The sequence below is a fragment of the Ailuropoda melanoleuca genome, chromosome 9 (assembly GCF_002007445.2).
Source record: "Ailuropoda melanoleuca isolate Jingjing chromosome 9, ASM200744v2, whole genome shotgun sequence".
In the NCBI taxonomy this organism is placed as follows: Eukaryota; Metazoa; Chordata; class Mammalia; order Carnivora; family Ursidae; genus Ailuropoda; species Ailuropoda melanoleuca.
In genome coordinates, this window is record NC_048226.1 from 100,768,800 (window position 1) to 100,795,192 (window position 26,393).

The following is a 26,393-nucleotide window of genomic DNA, read 5'->3' on the forward strand; positions in this document are numbered from 1 at the left end:
AGCTGTCTATGGGGCCGAGAGGATGGGACCAGGCCTGCAGGTGCGCAGCACGGGGCCCCAGGAAGAGCCCCCTTCCAGAGTGCGCTGCTCACTGTATGGCGAGGAACTGCTGCCCTGTCTCCTCCACCGGGCTGCAAGCACTGGGGGCGTGATTGTGTTTTGTTCACTCTTGAATCCACAGAAGCTAACTTAGGATAAAGTGGGAGCTTAGCCAGTAATTCCTGGCTGGATGAATCTTTTATATCTCTCCCTATCAGCCTTCATTCTTTGGTGAAACATGCTCCTTGGCAGGAGCCGTGGCTAGCAAGCTGAGTTGCCTGAAGACGGGGTGGGGCTACAGGCAGTCTAGACAGACTTCAAGCACTGGGGGACAAGGATGGGCCAGACCTTGATATTTGGTAATTTTCTACGAAAAAAGACGAAAATAGACCAAATTTTAAAAATCTCACACAGAATCAGTGAAGTGTGAAGACAGGTGATAGAGACACATTAAACCATGGTATTGGTTACACAATAAAGCTCCCCTTGTGTATGTATCACAACGAGTATCTTATTTATTACAGTATGAAGTCTCCATTCAACAACTGTGTGTTGAGCATGTGTTAGGTGCCTGCGCCAGGGCCACAGAAATGAGTAAGACACAGTGATGCCCACTGACAGCTTAGAGCCCGGCGGGGGACTCAGACGTGCAAATGAGAAACTCTCCAGGCTGGGTGGCATGGTCAACTCTGTGCAGACACTCTGAGGGGCTCAGCATGCTAACAGGGGACCGGGAACTACTGGAAGTTTGGGTCTGGCAGTGGCTGGCACAAAGCAGGAGCCACAAAATGGCAGCTGAACAGGTCATGTGGATGTTTTGACTCCAACAAACAGAAGCATCGAAAAGGTGTCCGAGAGTGGCTATCTGTTTGGGGGCAGGGCCGACTAGGGCAGTCCCCTGAAGGAGATAACATCTGAGCTGGATTCTGAAGACCACACAGGTGGTTAGCAGGTGGCACAGCTGCGCGTAAGAGGCGGTGGCCGTGCCGGGAGAAGCGTAAGCAGTTGGGAGCGTGCTGGAGATGGACAAGGAGTGGGAGATGGGACTGGGTGGGCAGCGAGGGACTACGTTCTCCTGATCTTGGAAGCCATGCTCAGTCAGAAGTCCAGGGATGAGAGACCCGATCATAATCTGAAGTTTAGTAAGATTTTAAGACATAATCTCCTGAGGATTCTAGCAAGGCATAAATAAATGCAAACCAATTAATAAATAATTATGTTTGCCAGAGGAGAGGTTAGCCTTAGCCGCACTGACAGAACGACCTCAAATGCTACGACTTCATGGGAGAAGCCGCATGAGCCTGCCCCAGCCCCGGCCCTCACTCCCCCCACTCCTACCTGAGCTGAGCTTTGAGCTCAGTGAACCGGGGCCGCCTGCTCGGGTCATATGCCCAGCATTTCGTCATAAGGCTGTAGAGGGTAGGAGGGCAATTTGGAGGCATTGGTAATCTCTCCCCATTCTCAATTCGACCAATCACATCATTGTTCTTCACTCCTTGAAAAGGCTTCACACCATGCATCAGGATCTCCCACATACATACACCTGTGAAGTGGGAATGAAAACAGAACTGTGAACTTGGTGGGAAGAGAAGAATGCCCATGTTTCAGGAGTAACCTCATAGCTGGCACAAGAGGACCAGCTGTGTGATTTTGGACAAATCGACTAAATAAAGCAGCATTCAATGAACTCTGGTGTTATCAATAAGAACAGCAATATTAATTAAATGTGATGCAAATATTGAAATACTAAGTTATTATCTAAAAAACCCCCAAGTTTTTCTAAGAGGTTTACTATATGAGAAAATGGCCCACCAGGTACAGTGATCCTTCATGGTTTAATGAACCAGTTCAAAATGGGCCGAAGGAATTTTACTTTGCCCCGCACTGCAGTCTAGCCTGCTGAAGATTACGACAGCTGACCTGAGGCCTAACAATAGAAAATGCTAAAATTTAAGCCTTATGCCTTCGGAATACTCAGACTCCTTTAACGAGGCAGCCCATGCCTGGCTAGGGTGCATGTAGGCACTGTCATCCGGCTTATGCACGAGTTGGTCAGGGGGTCCCTGTCCCCACGGGCAAGCTCGGGACTCCCTGGGCTGCAGTGGTCCTGCCCACAGACCCCTCCCTCACGCTCCCCCCTTGCAGACCACACGCTTTCTTGGTGTCATCTGCAAACACTTGAAAGCCCACTTTAAAGTAAATAGAGCCTGAGGTGGAGAACGAGGACCACATGCTCCGGCTGGGGACTCAGCGCGTGGGCTGGCGGGGACAGGGGGTGGCTCCGCACTCTCCCGGGCTGCTCTGGAGGCCTTGCCACCCCCGCACACTGCTCACACGACTTTGCTTGTGCTAGCCTCCCCACACTCCGTGCCCCTTTCCTTCTCTTCTGCACGAGCGCTCCTCTTTCTGTGTGGGTGCCTCCTGACCCCCGGGGCGAGCCCCGGCGCGGCCCCCCTCCTCCCCGCACACCGTGTCACGGGCTTGAGGCGAGGAGAGGCACCTTGCTTCGGTGTCTTCGGTGCCTACAGCAGGGTGTGCCTCAGAGGAAGCAAGGCACGTTATCCTACCAATGTGAACGACATTCTGACATTTTCTGAATTCTAGTTGTTCCAGAGTGAAGAGTATATGACAAAAATAACACCTTAGTTCTGCGTTTTTCTCCAGAAATTATGACATAATTACCAACAACAGCGCCAGGCATCATCTCTCCAGACCGTAATATGTTTCTGGCATCCCCACTTTGAATTTATACATGTTATCCTTATACCTTACATTTCTTTAAATACTGTATTTTATCAAATCTAAGAAGCCACTGATTATAAAACACAACATTATTTTTGTATGACCAAGAATGGGGGAAAATACTGCCAACTAAGTTATGGCCCCATCCTTTGTTACCTCCTAGAATGATTTTATTCTTACCAAGGAGCACTTCCAAACTCATTCAGACAAGGAAGTTAATGCCGGGATAAACAAGACAAAGTCCACATGAGTGCGGCCAAGGAAGCCACGTAAGACATGTCCCCAACGAACACCGACTACAAAATGCCACTGATTTACGACACCAGAATCAGAGAAATTACAAAGTGAAGAAACAGGCATCTTAGAATCGTTGAAAACCGAAATTGCCTTGACAGGATAAGCAACTTGTTCTCTGGGTCACACAGCTGATGAGCGAGGTCCCGGGAGGTGAAGCCACGTTAGTCGGACCCCAGAGCCCTTTCTAAACCATGTCACAGTATTTCCTGCTCTGGCGAAAAGCTCCTTCCTTCACCTGTTATCACTTAGAGCACTAGATGAAACCAACACCAAGTGAACAGAAGAAAAAATAACACATACTTGATGTATATGAAGTTATTTTTAATTATAGGGGAAAAAGGTACATAACCTTATTGGGGCATCTCTTCTGAAGTAGTTAAAACCTAACAGAGAAAACACGCACACAAGATTGTCCGTAAGATCAACGTGTGAGTGTTATGGCAGACAGAGAATGTGCAGGGCACACGGAGAAAGGGAGGTTATGTCTGGAGGGCACACCAGCTACATAAGGCTTCATGGAAGAGGGGACACGTCAGATGAACCCGAAGGTCAGAATTTCACCGGAGGAGAGGGTGTTAGGACAACATGTTTCAGGAGGAAGAGTTACACCAGAAGAGTGGGGTGGGGAAGGGGTATCATCCATATGAAAGGGGAGAGCGGTTTAAAATCTGAATGACATAGCTGAAGTACGGAGTGCAGACGAGTGAGGGCCACACCATCACACCAGTCGGCCACTACCACAACAACCCCAAAGCAGGAGGACACAGCGACTGACTTGGAGCCGGCGGGAAGGCAGAGAGTAGGCGTTAGAGCAGAAGCCACAGAAGACAAAGGATCAAACTTTCAAGCCTTGAGACAAGTCAGGAAGGAGGCTGGACTCCAGGACAATGAGTAAAGCACAACGGGAGATACTCTGCATCTGAGGGGTTAGCACAGAACAGAGGACAGGTCAACCATTTAAAGTCATTCACACAGAAGGAACAAACGAGATGGCAGAGAGAAAGAGAGGAGAGAAGGAAGGAAAGAGCTAAGACTGCTCCCAGGGAGGGATGCAGAGATGGTACAGGGAGACAGGGAGGAGTGGGGAAGGGAGGGAGACTCAGACAAAGCTGGCACTGTGTGTGCGCCCGGTGACTGTTGAATGAACCAGAAGGACGTCTGTGAAGGAGCGCTCAGGCAAAGGATGGCAGATTAGCCCAAATACTCCAAAAAGAGCTAATACTAAGTCTGTTTTGTAGAGTATATGAAATATAATTTAAAAACACAAAACTTTTCAAAATACTCACCAAACATCCATACATCACTAGCTGAGGTAAAACGTCGAAAATTGATGGACTCTGGAGCCATCCACTTAATTGGCAATTTTCCTTTGGAAGCTAGAAGATTAATTTTAGAAAGTGAATTTTCCTTGTTATCTGCTGAAGAATCTAGCAGTTACAGCTAGCTGAGATTTTTAGTATCAAAATAAAAAGCTTTAAATATCTGACCCCTTGGACTTCATTTATTTGGAAGACCTACTTTTTGTTTGCTTGGTGTGGTGAGGTCATCTGGTGTGGTCTGGTTCGACTGCGGCAGGGAAATAATGCACTATGGCCCTCCTCTGTGTGGAGAGGGGCTGACGAGGGAGTAAGAGGGAGCCCCGTTAACTGGTGCTCCTAGCTTGCAGCTTGGTTATGCAACAGATCCTGGCCCACCGGCCGGAACCACGGCTGACGACACACAGTCGGTCCTACAAGCACTGAACCACTGTTCCTAGGGAAATGTGTACATGTGCATACGCATCTCACACAGATTATAATCTTAAACCCTGAAAACAACTCATCCTGGTAGGTTCTCTTTTCTTCAGAAAACAAGGTTCAGACACGTTATGTGACTTGCCTGAGGCCACCCCACTGCCAGGTGTCCGAGCTGGGGTTTAAGGCCAGAGTGGCTCACGCTGTCCTGCCTCGCCCCCTCCTGTCTCCATCCTCCCATTGAGACAGGCTCTAGTCCTCCACTGCTTTGTGCCTATGCACACGTGACTAGGAAAAGCACTCTGAGTATGACTTCGGGAGTTACAAATTTTAGCGACTACGTGAAGGCGTGAATACGAAATAAGTAATGGGGACTCACCACTATACTTTCATGGATATGTGAAGAGCAGGACAGGTGATGGAATGAAAAAGTATACTTCTTAGGTGAGCCTAACTCATCCTTCTCTTGAGGTCTAACTCACCATCTCATGGAACATTCCTTCAACTGTTGGGTTACAAGATGAAGAGCCCACAGAGCACCTTTCCTCAAGGAATTCTAGTTCTAAAAGGTATGGTATGGGGTGTGACACAGACACTGAGTAAATGCCGGATGCCCTGGGAGCAGAGGAAGCCCACGGCTGAGCGGTGTGTCAGAGAAGGCAGCAGGGGCGCAGGGGAGTGGGAGTCCACAGGGGAGGGAGCCCTGGCTCACGGAGGTGCCTGCACTCTGCCTGCCTTGTCTGGACTTCCCTCTGTGAGCAACGCGTGCCTGAGTACTTTCAATCAGGAGACAACTTAATTCGGGTCATTTCTTTCTTCCCACTTAACTTCAAGCACCTTCATGACAAGTGAAGTCAAATTCTCTGTTTGATTCCTTCCAAACAAACTCTCTACACGAGTGTCCTGAATAAAGGATCCCCAACCTTTAGGGGGTGTTCTCCTGAAGCCTAACAGAATCTGCACTTACAACCTGTCTGAGATGACAATAAATGCATGAATTTGTCAACTGCTCATTTTAAATGCTGTCTACGTGATATAAAGCCTCAGTCATCACACTGTTTGGAGGTCAGCTCTTTACTGGGAGTCTAGAACCTGGACCCGTCAGGGCTTGAGCTGGTTAGGAAATGTATTTTAAAACAGCAGAAAGCTGGCTTGGTCACTTTTATGTTAAATGACTAATTGAATGACCAACCAAAGAATTCTCTTTTCACATAGCAGAAAATCTATTAAAATAGTTTCAGGCTGTAGTATACAGAAGGCATATGGAAAGAGAATAGTCATAAACCATGGTATAAAATGAAGGAAACTAGCTTTGTATGTAAAACTCTGGGCTCATTTTGCCACAATATAAAAATTTTAAAAAACTGAGAAAGAAACTGGCCTTTTGAAGTGGTAGTAAGAATTAGAATATACATTGGAGTGCCTGGGTGGCGCAGTCGTTAAGCGTCTTCCTTTGGCTCAGGGCGTGATCCCAGCAATCTGGGATCGAGCCCCACATCAGGCTCCTCTGCTAGGAGCCTGCTTCTTCCTCTCCCACTCCCCCTGCTTGTGTTCCCTCTCTTGCTGGCTGTCTCTCTCTAATAAATAAATAAAATCTTAAAAAAAAAAAAAGAATATACATTAAGAGCATAATATGGATTTATAATCCAAACCTTAGCTGAAATACTAGGAATATGAACATTTGTTATTAAAAATATTTGTTCAATAATAATTTAAAGAAGCAAGTCAAACTGATTCCAAAATTGGCAAAATTAAAGAAGAATCACATGAGCTGGATTTCAGCTCTAAAACCAATTCATCAAAGTCTCTGGAGTTAGCAGGTTGGAGCTTTTTCAGTCTGACTGCTTCTGATGAGTCAACGTACCCAACCCCGCTTGTATGAGGTGTCTAACTATGTTTGCCAGTTAAAGGACGTCTGGGCTGATTCCAATTTTTGGCTACTGGAAATAAAGTTGTAATGAACATTCAACATGCAGGTTTTGTGTGAATGTCAATTTTCATTTCTCTAGGAGAAGTACCTAGAAGTGTAATTGCTGGATTGTATGGTAGTTGCATAATTTTTAAAAGATCTATGAAACTCTTCCACAGTGGCTGTACCATTTTACATTCTCACAAGCAATTTGTAAGTAATTCAGTTTTTCTGCATCTTTGCCAGCATTTGGTGTTATCACTATTTTTAATTTTAGCCATTCTGACAAGTGAGCAATGATACCTTGTTGCTTGCGGTCTGAGCCTCTGCTTGGGCTTCTCTGCCCTCCACGTATCCTCTTCAGTGAAGCCTCTCTTCCCACTGTCTGTCCGTGTCATGTTCTTGGTTTCTGTTTTCCCTGGTGAATTCTGAGAGCTCATTCCACACTGTGGACACCAGTCCTTTATGGAATGGTTTGTGGTTGTGGGTGGATACTGTGCCTGGCAAATATCTTCCAGGTCTGCACCTTCCCTTTCCACCTTCTTAACAGGGTCTTTTGCAGAACTAAGTTTTAATTTTGATGATGTCCAATCTATCAAGTGTTTCCTTTTATGGATCATGTTTTTGGTGTCAAGTCTAAGGACCCTTCGTCTAGCCCTAGATCCCAAAGATTTACTCCTGTTTTTCCTAAAAGTTTTATAGCTTTATGTTTTATAATTAAGCCTATGATCCACTCTGAGTTAACATGGGGTGAGTCAAGCTTAGGTCCTTTTTTTGTCTCTGGATATCTGACTGCTCCAGCCCCACGGATTGAAAAGGCTGTCTTTCTTCTACTGAATCTACTTTATGCCTCTGTCAAAAATCAGCTGAGCTTATTAGGACACACCTTTTTAAGAAATAAAATCGTTCAAGATTCTGAGCTTACTGCCTCTTCATTGCTCTGACTCCTTACCTTTGTAGTAAGTACTGTCTTCCATGTATCGGGATAATCCAAAGTCTCCCAGTTTTACACAATCATTTGAGGACACCAGAACATTCCGAGCAGCAATGTCCCTGAAAAGGAAGAATTTGGGACAATAAATTTTAATACGAGGAAAAACAAACCTGCAAACTCATCTATATTAAAGACATATTGACAGGTACTTTGAAAGACAGCTTGTAGACAATGCAAACAGATTTATTACACACTGAAGAAAAGACACTTTTATGATTTTACTTCACATATATTCCTTTTGGCAGATATTTACTCATTAATATGATGATTAGTAAGTATTTTGAATGGCAGCAAAGTATATTCTCAAATAACAAATATTTGAGAATGAATAAAAAATGAATCATTACTTTTCATACAATCATATTACCAACTGCATTAACAGACATGGATGCACGACTGGAATCTGTAACCCTGCTGCTACTAAGAGATCTCATCACCTAAAATAAAAGTCATCATCTAAACCCTCGTAAATGATTTTGCTGATGGAATTTATTTTCATGCTGGGTAACAAAGTAGTGGGCAAACTGTAAGGGCTTTCCCTTGCAATCAAACTAGGGACCCGGATGAGAAACAGAAGTTCCACAGAATGCCAACAGATGTCACTCATGACCCTTTGGGGTTGGGGGAAGTCCCAGGACAGTGTCTATTTTAGGTCCACATGCTCACTGCTCTAAGCCCGTGTATAGGCTCTCAGTAGCTTTTGTGGAAGAGAAAACTGGCCTGAAAGCAAACAACTGTTCGCGGTCCATGCGAGGAAAACCCTCTGACTGTGCGTACTAACAGACCCGGACAGCTGCTGTGTGACTTTCTCTGTCTGTGTGACTGTCTCTGCACAACAGAGTCCAGGGGTACAAAGGATCATAGGGCAGTGTCTCCTCCCCCCGGTTTCTCCACTACCAACCCTCTCTCCCGCCCAGAGGGTAGCTTACCAGCTTTATGACCGGATCTTACCTGTGCACAAATCTTTTGCTCTCCAGATACGCAAGGGCTGTACTAAGCTGATAGGCATATAGGATCAAAGACGCTAGATCCAAACTGTACTTCCTTACTTGCAGAAATGACCTCAGCTTTGGAACAGTGACCAAGATAAAAGAGAATTAGTGACAGAGAACAGAAATCAACAGCAAACGAGCTACATTCAACAACGCTGCCCATTTCCAAACACACTTTTATGAGAATGGCTTCAGTTCTCCCCTAAACAAAGGCACAGAATGAAACAGACTAGCTCAGAAATTACAGTTTATTGTTCTTTGTTTGAATCCTATCATAAAACTGAAATCTTTATGATTGTAGACAAATTTCCGAAAAAATACAAAAAGATGCTGCAAGGAAATGAATAAAAGTGTGAACTACTGCTAGGTACAAGCTGGGAGGACAAACAGAGAGAGTCAGCCCTCACACGGCCAGCATGCCTGCACCCCACACCTCGCTGTATCCTAGGCAGACCTGAGGATAAGGTGACGAGGAGGAAGGGGAAGCAAGACGTTCTCCCACCCCCCTCCAGGAAGATTCAGGAACAGAAAGGTGTTGGGTATTTACCCCATGGGACTTATCAGTCCTTATTACTACTGTCACAATCAATTCAGTTAACTGCTAGCATGGCAACGGAAGGCAGATGAATTGAACTCTAATTCTACAAAATCAATACATAGAGGAGAAAGATTCAGTAATGGTTTAAGCCAGCAAAATTAGCAAATTCTCCAAAAGCAAAAGCAGAAAAATACTGTGAACAAAAAATATATGTAAACACTCTTTCATTTGGAAAGGTAGGGCAGAGGAAGAAGAGCTGTTGCAGAGGCCTGAAGTCATTTCATCCAGCAGACTACGTTATCGAGTGCAGAGGAGACCAGCAGCGAACCAGCAGGCAGGGCCCTTTCAGAGGAAGGGAGGCGGAGGCTGGCATGCAGAGGCACAAGGATCCAAACTGTCTTTGACTCCCGCTAACCAGAACCCCTAATCGCCACGAAAAACAAAACTGTGTTTGGTGTCCTTTAAAAGACAAGGAATGTAAGTAATGTTTCAGGCCAAATTACTGAACTTTAATAGCAGAGAGTGAAGTGGAGAGACTTGGAAAACTGACTTGTGTTCATCTGCAAGCAGGCAGGCTATGGTGTGGCCCGGAGAACAGGTGCTGGGCCCAGCCTGCCCTCCCAAGGGTCTGATGCACTAGTCTGGGCGAAGGCCCAAGAATCTGGCTGCTAACAAGCTTCCAGGTGATGGTGACACAGTAAGCAAGGAATTTCTGTGTTCCGGAGAAAGTCAAATAAGGAGATCTGTTCACATGTTACTCAGATTTTCAAAAGAAACTGTGACTAATATCAGTTGGTCTGAAAGACGCCATAAAATGAATTCTCAAACAGAGTAAGGAACTGCAGACCGACCTAAATGCAGCATTAATTTACCTGAATTCCACTAGGAGTGCCTCTTTCAACCTTGGACCCCTGGACTACCATTAGGCAGCAGCACCAGAGCGGAAGAAAGTACCACTCGGTCACCACTGCTTCCAGGACTGAGTTAGGGCATGACTTGGGAATTTCATGATGAAGACGTTATAGTCTCTGAACCCAAACCACAAAGGTACCCTTCACATACTCCCCTTTCTTAAACAAAGGACACCAAACACCCAGGGTGGGCTGAACGAATGCCAAGCATGAGACTATTGTTTCATTGTCACTGTGACAAATGGGCTGGCGGTCCACCCAGACAGGCCAGGTCTGAAGATCAGGGTACCTCTCCAAGCGTGCACAGCTCCATGATTATCCAGACAGGGTTCTCCGTGATGACGCCAATCAGCTTCACAATGTGAGGGTGGTCAAACTGACGCATTGTTACTAGGGAAAAACAGTTGTCCACGGTTATTCTTTTGACAGAGTAGTAGGTAAGGGCGGCTGAAGTACTCTGTGTTTTCTTGGCCTAGGCACTCTGTAGAAATAAACTAGGTGAGACAGAAGTCATTGCCAGGATTTGTCTTGTCCTTAAGACACTAGATACAGAGATACAGGAAGAGGATTAAAGACAGACTTTTTTTTGATGAAAGTATAATACGATTTTGATGAAAATGATAATATACTGATAAAGTCAATATGACTTACTGTATGACTTATTAATTTATTGGACTGTTGGGTGGCAAATATTTCCTGAAACGGAGGGTAGAAGGCATTCGTTCCATGTCCATGTAATGAAGGACATCAAGATTCAATCATACCACCAGTGTCTACTGAGCGCCTCTGATGGGTTGTCCTGTGCTGGGCACTGGGCCTGAGCGGTGAGAGCACAGCAGACATGGTCCTAGCCCTGTGGAGCTTAAAGCCTACAGAAGGGCAACACTAATTTCTAGGCGATGTTTACTTAGTTTCAAATACTTGGGAAGGAGAAAACCTGGTCCTGTGACAAAGCCTCCTGAGGAGAAACTACTCTAAGCACATGGTCAGATGAGAAGGGACAAGCCCTGCGAAAGCAGGAAAGACATCCCAGCCTGAGGGCAGGTGGAAAGAGCCTGATGTATCCAGACAAACATGGCCAGGTCCTGGCTCTCCCCAAGTCTGCACTCAGCAGAGAACAACTACCCACACATAGCCCTCCCTGCAGTCTCATCCCAGACGTGGGATGAGTGGAGAGCCAAAGGGGCGGCAGTGCAGCACGGGGGCGGGGGGGCACCGGTTGTGGTCCCGGCTCTCTCCCAGGTCTGTGAGTTACTTCAGGCAGGGACCGAATCTGTCCTGCTCACCTCCAACTCTAGGGCCTGGTGGCACCGGGCTGGACTCATTTCTACATCCGCCGGATTCCCCTGCCAGGATGCTCAATTGCAAGGTACCGAAGGCTACGGGGACAGTAAATCTGTCTACCTTTATACCCCAAACATCACGGCTTACCTGGAGCAACGTGGGGATATGTGCCTCTACAGATACGGGTATTAATTTGCAAGGCAAGATAGTAATTGCAGTTGTCACAGACAAGTCAGAATAATATTTTTCTTACTTCTTCACAGACAGCTTGTATTTCACGGATAAAAAAGTCACATGGAGTTCCACAGAAATTTCTAGAGACTTACAGGCTTCTTGAAGGAATTTCTCTCTCACGCTGTCCGAAGTACAGTTTTTACATGTTTTAATTGCAACCGCCAAAGCTGGATTCTCCTGTGTTAGGGAAATTTCAGAATCACACACACATGCAAAAAAAGCTTCTCTTTATGAATCAATGCGCACGTTCATGAAAAGCTGTGTGTTTGGCAACTATGTCGATTCTGGACCAGACAGAATCAGAACTGAAAATCTCAAGAGAGGAACTCTTCAAATACCCTACAAAATCCCCAGAAGAAATGTCCAGGCACGTCAACATGTTGTAGGTAATTCATTCATTCATTGTGCCACAAACATTCACTTTCTGCTACCTGCCAGGCAGCCTTCCAGGTGCTCAGGATACACCACTGAACAAAAGGCAGTAAAGTTCCCTGTTCTGCTCAAGGCTACCTTCCCGCTAAGAACAGACAACACACAGAAGAAACCAGCTGACCACAGGGTACGTTAGTGGGTAACAGTGCTGTGGACAAGGAAGCAGTGTGTCAGGATATGTGAGGCAGAGACCAGGACAAAAAAAAAAAAGAAGGGAGGGAGGGACTGGCTGAGAGCTGGCCAGGGGCATAGCCGGGGTCACGGGTGCTCTGGGACCTGAGGGGAGGTGTGGTGACGGGCTGGCAGCTGGGACAAACTTGGGGCAGTGCAGGCGGGGCAGGATGGGGTGTTGAGATGTCGAGTTCAGGTTTCTGGTGAGACCAAGGGAAGAAGCAGCTCCGCTAGGACGAAGACAGGAGGGACATGAAATGGCAGAGAGCCCGCATGGCACACAGGAGAATCTGGGCAGAGTGCAGGGTCAGATCCGGGCTAGAGGAGATCCTCGGGGGACAGGGGCATAAGCACGGCACCCGAGCGCCCTGCAGCGCAGGAGGTCAGGGAGAAGGGCAGACACACAGTGGACTAAGGGGGTGACCGGCAAGGTGGAGAAAAACCAAGAAGGTACGCAGACCTGCCTGCCAAAGAAGCCGATGTTTTCTTGAAAGAGTTCAAAAGACAGAGCTTAAGAAAGACAAGAAATGAGGTCATTCCAAGCCTCGATGAAACACCACGCATGACTGTAATTAGCAACTTAAGTGCTTATCTTGCGCTCGGCTCTGTGTGGTCTTTGCCAGAACCATGTATTCTTCATACTGGAGATTTTCGCAAGGTGCCTCGCATTCTGTTAAGGAGGCAGCAAAGACGAGGAGGACAGGATAGGAGAGAAAGAAGTGGGAGAACGTGGCGAATGGACAAAGGTTTAGGAAGCACCGCCTCAGGTCACCTCACCACGGCTGCTGTGCCCTGATTCCCTCCCTGCATCAGGCTCCCCATCTTCCCCAGAGGATCCCCAGTGGGAGGAGGTCAGACGTCACACAGGTGTGAGGGGCATTTAGGCACGAGGCCCTAGACGAGGGCTGTATAGTCTTGCTGTCTTTATTCTCAATAGGTTTTGAACATTTCTGTCCTTTTTGTAAATTATCCCACTAGGTCTGCAGGTTATCTGGAAGATAGCCTGACAAGGTACAGAGGGCTCCAGGATACCCATTTTATAGACAGGTCAGCAGAGGTCAACCAGTTTAGCGGCTTGTCCCAGGCCACCCTGCTGGTAAGTGGCATGTCCCCTCTGCAACAGGGCTTTACTTCAAGAGGGACTGGGGCAGTGTGCACATGTGACAAGGAGCAGGGAGTGGCAGCAGCTCGGAGTGGAGCTGTTGCTTGTCACAAGATCTGGCTCTGAAATGGTGCCCACGCTAGATTCTCGAGTGTTGATGAAGCCTGAATTTGCCAAGCTCTCTCAGAAGAGTCCTTGCTACTGGATCATGAGTCGCTGTCCATGTAAACAGCAGCCTTGGGCAGAAAAGCCTAGCCCAGGAGGACAGTGGGAAGACAAGACACTGCTTCCTGTCTCCTCAGGGCGGGAACATCCCAGGGCTCAATCCCAGGGCCAGCTCGATGAGAGGCGACCTCACTGAGCGCCATCTCCTACCTCTACGCCAACTTCCAAATTCTCTCTCTAGTCCTCACTTAGCCTTTCAGCCCAGACTTTGATATCCAACCCACCCATGCCCTGTTTTGACAAGGATGTAGAGAAGTTATTTTAAACCTCATACGACCAAAACAAAACTCCAGATACCCCACTATGATGGTTCATTTGATGTGCCACGTTGAATGGACCACAGGGTGCCCAGATATTTGGTCAAGCATATTCTGAGTGTTTCTGGATGGATTTAACATGCAAATTGATAGACTGAGTGAAGCAGGTTGCCCTCCCTAATGTGGTGGGCCTCATCTGATCAGCTGAAGGCCTGAGTAGCACCAAAAGCTGTTCCTCTCCTAAATAAGAGGAAATTCCTCCTGCCCAATTACCTTTGAGCTGGACACTGTTTTTTCCCCTACCCGTTTAACTACAGCTACACTGGCTATGCTGGGTCTCAGGCCTTCAGACACAGACTGGAAGTAAGAAGCCATCAGCTGTCCTGCGTCTCCAGCCAGCAAGCTGTGATCTGAGGAGCGTCAGCTTCCATGGTCACAGAAGCCAATTCCTAACACACCTGTCTTGAAGGCACCACAGCCTAGGGCTTCTGTCTTCCTGCGGAGCCTTTATTAATACGCCCACCACCAGACACGTTTCCTCCTTAGCCTTCCCCGCCTCACTGGAGACACGGAGTCACACAGATGCTCAAGGTCGACAACCTAGTGGCCAGTTCTGATTCTTCAGTTTCCCACAGTTCCCACGGATCCAACAACCCAGGAGCAAGACCTGCATTTCCTACGTACAGCGTGCATCTGGAATCTGCCACTGCTGTAGGCTCACTCACGGGCTCTGACACCACCGCCACTCGCTCCAAAGCTCCCTTCCTAGTGGCAACACGTGCCCTTCTGCACCCACAAGCCCAGCCCTCTGCCATGGCCCCCCAGGCCCCCTTCTCCCAGTCCTCTCACATCCAGCCTCATTTTCTACACTCCAACATCACTTCCTGTGGCTGCCCTTCTTGTTCTGCCTGACTGGAAAGCTCCTCCCCCAGAAATCTGCACTGAGATTCTTGTCCAAACCATCCTGCCTAAAACGGTGCCTAGCCGCCTGCCCTGCACCCCAGCTCCCTGCTGTTCTGTACAACCCTCACCACAAGCTCCATGCACAGAACTGTCCACGACAGGCCTCTCACGTTATTACAATGTCATTATTCTACATATTTTAGGACACATTACAATATACACATAATGTACACTGTCATTTCCATCATTGCTATTTTTCTTCACTGAAATATAAGTTTCAAGACAGTAGGTACCTTGGTGTCTTGTTTGCCAAAAAGTTCCCCTTACAACAGTACAAAATTCATAGTAGGTGCTAAATACTTGCAGAGTTAATGAATGCTATTAAAACCATTCTTTTGAATGCAGATGCCATTTACAAGTCAGCTGTGGTGTATATATATATATATATTTTTTTTTTTTAGAATAAACATTTCTCTTTTTTTTTTTTTTAAGATTTTATTTATTTATTTGACAGAGAGAGACAGCCAGCGAGAGAGGGAACACAAGCAGGGGGAGTGGGAGAGGAAGAAGGCTCACAGCAGAGGAGCCTGATGTGGGGCTCGATCCCAGAACGCTGGGATTACGCCCTGAGCCGAAGGCAGGCGCTTAACCGCTGTGCCACCCAGGCGCCCCAGCTGTGGTATATTTTAAAAATATCTTCAATTGTGTTAATTTTAGGTGTTACACTAATTGCACACCATATGGTTCCAAAATATTAAATATTTTCAAAAAAAGAGAAATATAAATAGCAAAATGACTATAATGCAGACATGGGTCCCCGTCTTAACCTGCAGAGGAGACGTGGCTCACGCAGGATTCCAGGTGGTAATGGTGTCTGGTCCCTGCAGGACAGTCCCTGCTGGCACAGAACGGAACAGAAGCACAGAATATCTGTCTGCTAAATGTTCGAGCCTTCTTAGGATTGCTAGCCATACGCCACGCTAATATGTAACTACTTTGCTTTGAATGACTTATAGTCTTTGTTTTCCTTAACTGGATGGTAAACTTCTTCAGGACCAGGACCGCGAATTCTACCTCCATCTAAACACAGGGCCAACTGGTATACTCTGGAAATGACACAAAATGTCCTTTTTAACAGGAATTCTGAGTAACAACAATAAAAACTTCTGTAAGACCACAAAACCATCATCAATCTTGTGAATTCATACTCAAATATTGTACATGGTGCTTTAAGCAAGACATGCAAAAAAAAGTACTGCTCCCTAAAACTGCTAGTTTCAAACAGATGCTGGACCTCAGGTTCTGCAGGCAGCACGTGTATAAAGCACCGCAAGCAAACAGAACCAGGGGCTCGTCAGCAGTCCAGGGAGCAGCACTTGTGGCTGCCGGCCTCCAAACTGGACAGCAGAAGTCTGGGGAATGCTGAACTGTCAGAGGGGCTGGTCACAGAGACTTGAATGTTGGAGAAGTCAGTTCGAAGTAAGCAAGACCAGAACCTGAGCAAAGTTGTTTTTTGTCTAAAAACCTTTAAACAGAGGCAGATTCAAAAATACCTGGGTTATTGCTCAAGGTATGACTTTTAAAAACCTTTAAAATATAAGCAATATTTAGGGGAGAGAGAAGTCTTTTCAATGTTCAATGAAAATGCCACACTGGTATCCACTATACCTCCATAAAAGATATGATGAGGCTCTGAATTACTAACAACTAGTAGACATTTAAAAGACTTTAACAAATAAATCCAGAGAAGGGCTATTCTGGGATTAATTTAGAGAGGAAGAGATTTAAACGCTGGTTTTTTTAAGGCTAGGAAAACAATGAAAGGACATGCAAGTGATCAGCAGATGCTCAGATAATAAGAAAGAAGCCCGACCACCTTGCCAAATGAAGACAACAGTGCGTGTGAACGAGCCTCTAGACAGACTCTGTGTACGCCGACTCTTAGAATGAGAGGTCCCCATGCGTGGCCCACCCGACCCCCTCCTCTCTTTCCATGGTCCTCCCCCTGCACACTATGCAGCCACACTGGCCTCCTGTGGACTGCTCCCCTCTTACTTCAGGGCTCTGCTCTGGGTCACCTATCAGAAGGCCTTCTTCGACCATCTTACAGGGAGAGCATCCCGACCTTCCCTTGCCTGTACTTTTTTCGCAAAGCATTTCTTTCCCACTCGACATTCAGTGTATTTGTTTTTGTCTGTCCCTTTCTGTCTCAGAGAGAATTTAAGTTCCGTGAGGGCAGAAATTGAGCTTGTTCTGTTCGTTCTTTTTTTTTTTTAATAATAATTTTTTTTATTATATTATGTTAGTCACCATACAGTACATCCCTGGTTTCTGATGTAAAGTTTGATGATTCATTAGTTGCGTATAACACCCAGTGCACCATGCAATATGTGCCCTCCTTACTACCCATCACCAGCTGTTTTGTTCGTTCTTATGTCCCCGCCACTTTGCTGTCACATGGTAGGTGACGAGAAACTGCTCTGAAATCATTACTTAAGTCTCCAGTGGCAGGTTCCTGGCCGTGACATGTGTGCTGAGCTGCACTCTGACCGATTATTAAAAATCCTTGATGAAATGTTACTTGATCTTACAGAACATTAAAGAACATAATCCAGAAAAAGGACTTAACAGGAAGCCCGGGAAATGAATAGATTCCTTTGCACTATAAAATTAGACACCCACATTAAAAACAAAATAAACATTCATGTACAACATATATAAGGAAGATACTCAACAAAAAAGTGTGAACCCTGGTATTTTTCTGGGGGCTGGGACTCACTCAACAAATAATTAATATACTAGACGATGGGTATTAAAAAAATTGTTCTCTTGTATTTTCACAACTAAAATGGATTCGTTATTTTAAAAATGCATGAATAAAGCCCACTAACCCTGCCATTACCTATGTGGCCCTGGTAAGTCACCGTACTGTAGGAACTTCAGAACACTTGCCTATCAAGAGTTCTAGAGACTGCAGGGAGCCCCGAGACCACCGGGTTCAACTGCCAGAATTCCGAGTCAAGAAGCTGAACCTCACTCACATCTCAGCTGGGTGCAGCCAAGTCTAAAATTTAGCAAGTCTTTGAGTAACCTTAGATCCAGGGCTTTTTCTACCGCATTTTGCCTCAAAGAACAGAGTTAAGAGAATTAGGAAGATAACGCAGAGTTAAAAAAACAACTAAAGAGGGTTAATAGCTAGAAATATATAATAAATGATAGAACTGTATATAAGCACAAAGGTAAAGGCTTTCAAAACTCAAGTTTTAAAAAAATGGAACCTGTATTTGTTTAGTGACATGGGGGCAATTCTGTTATTTCTGACAGAAACAAAAAACAAACAAAAAAAAACACCTTTTAGCTCTTTGGTCACAAAAGTAATGATCACTATGTCACTAGTGCATGTGTAAAGGATACGAAAAAGTGATAGATATGGAATTACTGGGGAAAAATGCCATTTGCAGTTTCTAAAGCAGGGGTCACACACAAGGTCAATCATCTGTGTTACCACAGACCTTCCTTGACTTAAGATGGAGTTACGTCTGGATAAACCTATCCTCCGTTTAAAGCGCGTGTGATACATCTAACCCCCCAAACACCACAGCCGGGCCGCGCCTACCCTACACGTGCTCACAAGTGGGCAGAACCATTCCACACAAAGCGTATTTTATAATGAAGTGTTGACAGTTCGTGCAATTTACTGGATCCTCTACTGAAAGTGACAAACAGAACGGCTGTGTGGGCGCAGAATGGCTGTGAGCGTCGATGATGGGCCCTCGCGACTGTGGCCGCCACCCTGCGTGAGCACAGGGGCTGTGCACAGCCCCAGCCTGCAACAGGACTGAAGTTCAAAACTCCAAGGATGGTCCCTACTGCATGCAGGTCACCTTTGCACCATCATCAAGTCAAAAACCTGTAAGCTGAACTATCCTTAAGTACAACCATCATAAGCTGGGGACAGTCTGCACACCCTTATTAGCACCATGTGTATACACCTGTTATTATTCTAGTTAAATAAGTTTCTTGAGCAAGAACGTACTATTATTGTATCTCTTTTTTAAAGTAGGCTCCACACTAGGTGCGGAGCCCAACGTGGGACTGGAACTCACAACCCTGAGATCAAGACCTGAGCTGAAATCAAGCTGGACATTCAACCAACTGAGCCACCCAGGTGCCCCTGTACTATTACTTAAAATGCTGCTTTAAAGTTACTGATCTAATAAAAACACATAGGATAAGCAGTGCTGGTAGCGATGCAGAGAAATGGGCACTCTTATACACTGCTGCTCAGAATGGAAATGGACAGCTTCTTCGGAGACAGTTTACCTCTGAGTCAAAGAGCAGGACGGTTACCACGTGACCCACCAATTCCACTCCCGATATCTACTCAAGAGAGCTGTGAACTACACACACAAACCAGTATAGGAGTGTTCACAGAGGCATTATTCGTAATAGCTAAGACCTGGTAACAATGACCTGGTAACCTAATGACCATCAACGGAAAAACAGACAAACAAAAAGTGGCCTATCCACACAATCGGATATTATTTAGAAATGAAAAGAAATGAAGTGCTGGTAAACACTACAACATGGATGACCCCTGGACACAGGCCAGCTGGAAGAACCCATCACGAAAGGCCAAACAGCGTATGAGTCCATTGACAAAAAACATCCAGGACGAGCTAATCTACAGAATCAGGGTGGAGAGTGGGGGTGGAATGGGAGTGACTGCTAACAGATGCGGGGACTTCTTTCTGGGGCAAAGAAAATGTTCTAGAATGGACCGGGTGGTGGACTGTACAACTCTAGCAATACACTAAAAAACCACTGAATTGTATGTTTTAAAAAAGTGAGTTTTATAGTATGTGATTCATACCTCACAAAAGCTATTATTAAAGAAATAATTTTAAAAATGTGTTTATCTCTTCTGGAGGGCAGTTTGGGGCAAATTAATGTTCTCTTTTTGAGGACACAGGTAAGTGGGAGTACCGGCCATCTGCTGTTGACGCTGGTCATCTATTGTCGATTCTGTGCAATGGAATGATCACTGTGGGATCTGGTACTGAGGAGAGAGGCTGAGAGATTACCATGAATAAAAGACAGACCAGCCCTCTAAGAGCTTAGCGAGCCATTTTTCTGCTTCCGAACAGAGCAAGTAGGCTGACATATGACGAGCTTTATAAAACACAAGTGCAAAGAGCTGAGGACTCATGAAGACAGACAAGAGGCTACAGTCAGAAGCAGTGCAGACTTCTGGTCACTGCAGGGGACTTACCGGGCTCATATAGACACCTTGATGGACGTCTCCAAACTGGCCTTCCCCAATGCACCGTCCAAGCTCGATCCTTTCTCTCTGAATCTCATAATCCCTGGCTGCAAAACACGGTCCACGTAAGTACAATATTCCAAATGTCGAAATTACACTTGATGCATTTCGTTTCATTATCATCCATGAGTACAAATCGCACTGGTGGCACATCGTTGTACAAAAATGCTTTAAACAGAGTGGAATGCTCTTAAATGGCATTTTAAAAGGAATTACATAAACTGTTATGGCATCGCGTGAACTACCAAAACCATGTGAGTTCTATTATTTTTCATATTTTTTAATGTCGATTTAGTTTGTATCTGTCTGATAGTTTTCTAAGTAGTTTCTCCAAGTAGTAAATTATATGTTTAAGTAATCAGTGCTATTAGTTTAGGTATTAATGTATGAAAGGCTAAAAAACACAGTTATTTAAAGCAATTATTTAACAAATCACTGAAGTTTGAAAATATGGAGGCAACAGAAAAACTGTGTCACGAGAAACTGTTTTAAATGTTTAAGAGTTTTCCACTTTCTTATGATCCTATCTATATTATTCACAGAGCTAAAAGAGTTTAAAGAGGTTGCTTCTAAAAACTAATTTCAAAATCAGGTGACTTGGAATCAAGACTAAACATATCACATCATAATGATGAGTATTTTATATTTCTGAGAGCATTTGCCTCAAATTAATGTATTAAATTACTGTGATTTTATACAAAACCAATTATTGAGTAGGCTGCTGAGGCACACGGAAGTAAAAGACCCACTAGAAACCTCGTCAACTGATTCTAATCCAATTAATCGCTTAGTATTTTGATTTCCTCTGGCCAGGAAACCTGTCTGCACGACCTACACTGAGTGCATTCCATTAGTGTAGCCGCCAATAGAATAAAACGATAGCCAAATATTTCAAAAGTCTCTCCCTGGTTTATCAAATTATAAACCGTACAGAAATAACCAACCCGAATTTTAGATGGTTCCTCTTTAAAATCACTTTAGCTAGTAGTTCCATTGGTTTAACAGCATAAATAAACCAATGGAAAGTAGTTTAAAGATAAAAGTTAACTGAAAACTGAAACATCCCACATCATTCCACAGGTTGCAATTGCAAGCAAATGCAGTTATTTCAAAGGAATCCTGTTACCTTCATCTATTCCATAGCTTTCTGTATTGCAATTAAGGGAGAAAAAAATTGAAGACCTTGCTTAGAAATAACTAATGGCAATTAGGTTAACAACAACAAACCCCGAGAGTACATTTCAACATTACTTTGCTAAATATTTAAACCACAAACATCAGTTAAAAAAACAAAAGAGGGACTAGACAGAGGCGAACTGTGAATGTTTCCAAATCACCCCACTGTGATGTCAACAACGCTTTTCAATCTCCATCTTGTCAATTCCTGCACGAGAACTCATGCATGTGGGGTCTGGACCTTTACTACTCAACACTGAATAGTAAGCACACAAACACAAACTTGGATAGTCTGCAGGGATGTACAAATGACTAAATGGCTAACCTAAATTTAAACATTTTCCATGTGGCCACTGCAAGTCAAAATGTCCACGTTTCAGCTCCTCCTGTTTCGAACCACTGTCTGATATCGGACGAGCTCTTACAAGGGGATGCAGGGTGCACCCAGGATAATGCAGGCCTGATGCTGGTAATGCCTCTTCAACGTGTACAGTTAATCTAAATGAGCACACCTTCTAAGATAGTTACACAACAGGGTAAATAAGAGCCTGAAACATTTATTTTACAAATCTGTATGGCTTTAGTGAAATCAGGACATCAGCTGTTGAATTACTAAGGCCTCTGAGGCTATAAGGTAGACTCATAATTGGGCCTCTTTAAGAGGTGGGTTTAAAACATTTTTTTTAAATTAAAAAGAAAAATTTTTCTTTTTTAAGTAAACTCTCTGCCACATGTGGGGCTTGAACTCGCGACTCCGAGATCAAGAGTCACATGCTCTACTGACTGGATCAGACAGGCGCCCCTAAAACATTTTTTTTTTAAATGTGAATGAAATTTCAAGTGTGTCTGGGACTATATCCTCCAACACGAGATCTGGGGCTCCCTGGTTCTCTTCAGTCAAGCAGCAGCAGCACACAACAGAGAGAACAGAATGCGGGCGTTTCTAGGTGGCAGGAAGGGCATAACTGAAGGCTCTCTCTCTCCACACCTTCCACTCCGAGCTGCAGGACTGGATGCACTGGAGGCAGGAAACTCTTTGTAACTGGTTAGTGAAGGGCAGTGAAGAACAAAACTTCAAAGAGGAAATGCAATTAATTGAGTATGAGTATTCAAAGAAGTGAATAGACACGTGTATATAAATTTAAATAATACAATCATTTACGGAGAGACTATTCTGTCATCAATAAAGGTTGTATTACCAAAGAGCCAGGAAACAAGATTATGAAAAACCTATAACTAAGCAGACGTACTATAGGCATTTGAACTTTAGGTTTCTGACCAAATATGAAACAGAATTATAAAGGTTGAAGAGAATATTTCTGTCGTGCGCTCAATGAGCTATTAAAGATAGTTCTAAAAAAAACAATAGCTAAAACTTTTAAATGTGAGATATTTAAAAGTTAAATACTGTCAAATCTGAACGAGAACAAAATCAGAAGCCTACTTACTTGAGGGCATGGTGTAGGTATCTTCTTCGTCTATAATCTCAGCATAATCATCTGTTTCTGTAGGAAAGGAAGCAGATATGTTGGAAGAGGTTAAATGTTTGACCTCCTGGCCTTCAATAGAATTAGAAAAGGCAAAATGAGCTGTCTAAATCCCCTACTATGCCGACATAGTCTTAAAACACTATTACTCAATTTTTGCTCACACATGAGTCATTTATGGAAATGAAAGTGACATCATGGTGCACTCTGTTACAACACACAGACTTGTTTCTCAGGGAGCACACAGAGCTGCCACAGAGGGCCCTTGTGAAGAACGGAAAGACGTGGAGCGACTAGGTCCAGGACTCAAAGCTGCCCATCCGTATCAACCGCACCAAATACATGTTTAAACCCACACTGCTGTCTCCTGGGATGTCTCCAAATAAGACCAGTATCTCAAAGACTGAGCATCTGACATTATTCATAACTACACTCTACAGCAGAATCTGAATGCTGGCCTCTTGGAAAACAAAAGTAAGGGCCTGACCGGTGAGGAGATTAACTGGGTAATGCATTTCCTTTGTCCAGAGTGGAAGCAGCCCAGGAATTTCTCTCCTGTCACTTTGCACTCAGATGTCTGAGAATACACATTAATGTCGAAAGGGTAAAAGATCTAACAAAAAGAATGAAATAGGAAACGGCATATTAAAATGAGTTCTTTTTTGAGGTGACGTCAAGGACTTGCAGTGTCTCCACTACTCCTTTCAGTAATACAGTGACTTAGAAATCCACCTCCGTATCAATGGGGGAAAACTCATTTGAACAACCCTCACTTGGACAACAATTAGGCTGACTTATGCCTTGCCTGTTTGTCTTTTTCCGTAAGGAGGAAACGCTTTAGCTGCTCCTGGCATAAGGATTTAAGCTGCTGGGCCAGGAAAGGAGGGGCAGTACTTCCTGAATTATCTTTGAGGAGAGCTCTTCAAAGAGAAAATCTGCCCACACATCTACCTTTAACCCCAGAAAAGCCAAAAGCTAAATGTTCTTCCTTTTGTGCTGCTCTTACTACTTTATTCAGGTATTAAAATTATAGAAAAGGGAGAATATATATAGTCTACATTCTTTAGGATATCGATCGTTCCATGTATTGCTATGGTAATGACTGAGTTCAGACCCAAGAGCTACTGGAAGAATTTAGTTCTTAATTAAAAGTGATTAAAGTAAAAAAAAAAATTCAGCTGGCAGAATATAAAGTCAATAAATCAATTCTCCTTAAGGCATTTAGTAACTGTAAACTATTCCTAAATCCTACATGAAAGGTGGATAATCTCTATCGTTCTTACATGTTCTAAGGAACACTATTTACAGGATTAAAGAAAAACATTTAATCTACCCCAAGCTTACATTCTTTTATTTCTGTTTCTCCCTCTTATCCTATTCTCCGTGAACTGCCATATTCTGGCCTACAGCTTTGCTTTTGTGTAGGCTGACGTAACATAGGACAGTGGGAAATGATATTTGGGGACAGAAGGGAGTTACTAAGGCACTTTAAGAAAAAGGACCAAGCAGGGGAGGAGCGTACACGAGTAGCTGAGACAAGAGAAGCAACACGTCACACACCGGCATCTGCTACTGGTCTTCTCTCTTTCTTTTGTGATGGATGCCCTCCCTTCAGGAAGCTAACTAAGGCAGAATTTCCACAAGCCACAGATGCCACCCTCACTGCCACTTTCCTACAAAGCACACACGTGTAGATGACAAACAGTGGGTGAGCCTGTGGCAGGACCCTGGCTGTGACAGCTGCCAGACCCCCGGCCCCGGCATGCTGCCCCCGCTGCCCTGGCTCTTGCTTCTACTGAGGAGACAGCATGGATCGGTAGACAGCACGTGGCTGTGGGGGTCAGTGCCTGCCTGACGGAGGAGGGCACGAGCTGCCAGTGCCGTCAGAGCAGCCCCTCCCCCAGGACTTACCACGTGCCGTTGCGCATGCTGGTCACCCAACTCTGGTTTCAGTCGAAGTGTCACCCAGTCAGAGACCTCACCTCCAAACGGCCTGCCCCCCACCCCCATCGCTCTTAATCATGCTGCCTGGTTTACTTTCCTCAGTACCCACCACTACCAGCCAGCCAGCTGTCCACTGTCTGCCCGCTGCAGACGGAGAGCCCAGGGGAGCAGAGCTCTTCTCCGCATCAGCACAGTGCCTGGCACAGAGAAGGGGCGAGATCCGCACTGGCTGACAGATGACCTCACCACAACCACGTGCTGAGGGGACTACAGCTGAGGCAGAGACACGATGTGGCCTGTGCAGGGCCGGGCAGCGGGGATGGGGCGGAGCCGCGGTGCATGGGACAGGCACAGCCCCTGCATTTGGGGCAGCCTGCGCCCTCCCGCGAGGTCACCTTGCCTGTCTGTGCCGCAGCTGTGCCCTCACATGGACAATGGGAACACATATGCACCTCGCAGGGTTGTTATGAGGATTACAGGAGATACATACAGAGCTGAGGCGTGGACCTGCACATAACAGATGATCACAAAATTGTAGCTCCTGCTGGTTTTGCTTCTTCTGAGGGCTCTATAGGAGCAACCTGGCAGCGGAGGGGTTCCTGCCTGCTGAGCCTCTCGGTCGGCCCTCTTGTGTGACCGTAATGGCTTCTGGGACTGCCTCTTGAAATACCTCCCTTGAAATACCAACCTCTGAAACAATTCTGAAGCTGTAAATATAAAATGGCTAATAGATCTCAGGCTAGCATACAAAACTGATTTGGGAAAAATCAAGTTGCAGATGCTTTAATTAATTCACACAATCACAAGAAAGAAAGAGCCTGTAATGTTTCCCTCTCAATGCTATGGAATTCTCTATAAAATCTTCCGGGGATATCACAGCTGTCTGGGAATTACTCAGGATGACATCTGGGGTGTGGGCGTGTGCCCTGTGGTGCAACAGGACTGGAGAAGTTTTACTGCAGTTACCAATGCCCGTGACCTCCGGGAGCAGAGTCACTGCTGTTGAAGGGACAGAGACTTACCAGTGTCATTGTAACGTACAGAGGGGCTCTCAAGTTGCAATACTTAGCATATTTCTCCAAGAATTCTTGATATTGATTTGGTTCTATTTTTCTTTCCTGGTTTTTAGGATTATAGGATTTTATGATACTGACAGGAGAGGTATTTTTACACACTTAAGGGCCCTTGAAAAACTGGAGCCCAGCCTGAAATTGCCTGCTCCTCTCTCCCCCCGCCCCCCGCAACATTGGCATGATACAAGGAAAAAAGACATAAAAAAAGGAAACAGGTTCCAGATCTGGGCACAAATAAGGGAAGGCAGATCCTCTTACGGATGATGGCAGCCCCATTACTGAAAACACACCATATTGCAGACGCTGCTAGAAACGGTGAGCGCTTATCCGATGAAGCGGTACTGCCATCATCATCCCGCTTTGCAGACAGGAAACGGAGGCTCTCAGGGCACACGTGAGCTCCTCAAGGTCCCAGTGCCAATCAGTGGTGGACTGGTATTCAGAGCAGCACTCGGGCACAGAGCCACAACCCGTATTATCTTCCACAGTGTTTATAGAGACTCTTATTTGTCTTTTAAAGAGTTTTTCTTTTAAGTCATCTCTACACCTAATGTGGAACTTGAACTCAAAACCCCAAGATCCAGAGTCCCACGCTCCACTGACTGAGCCAGCCTGGTGCCCCTGGGG

At 45.3% G+C, this 26,393-nt stretch overlaps 1 protein-coding gene across 5 annotated transcripts in view; it reads right to left on the reverse strand.

Annotated features, from left to right (window-relative positions):
* Nucleotides 1–26,393, reverse strand: part of PTK2 (protein tyrosine kinase 2) — a 159,294-nt gene that overhangs the window by 49,456 nt on the left and 83,445 nt on the right. For 3 of the 5 annotated variants that reach the window (XM_034668664.1, XM_034668662.1, XM_034668667.1), the window contains exons 13-21: nucleotides 22,711–22,767; nucleotides 21,213–21,233; nucleotides 20,036–20,133; nucleotides 11,766–11,850; nucleotides 10,445–10,545; nucleotides 8,666–8,781; nucleotides 7,673–7,773; nucleotides 4,365–4,454; nucleotides 1,378–1,582 (exon numbers count right to left, since the gene is read on the reverse strand). In XM_034668664.1, coding sequence (XP_034524555.1) covers nucleotides 1,378–1,582; nucleotides 4,365–4,454; nucleotides 7,673–7,773; nucleotides 8,666–8,781; nucleotides 10,445–10,545; nucleotides 11,766–11,850; nucleotides 20,036–20,133; nucleotides 21,213–21,233; nucleotides 22,711–22,767 — 874 coding nt within the window. The remainder of the gene's footprint in view (nucleotides 1–1,377; nucleotides 1,583–4,364; nucleotides 4,455–7,672; nucleotides 7,774–8,665; nucleotides 8,782–10,444; nucleotides 10,546–11,765; nucleotides 11,851–20,035; nucleotides 20,134–21,212; nucleotides 21,234–22,710; nucleotides 22,768–26,393) is intronic. The other 2 variants (XM_034668666.1, XM_034668665.1) reach the window with 1 other exon arrangement.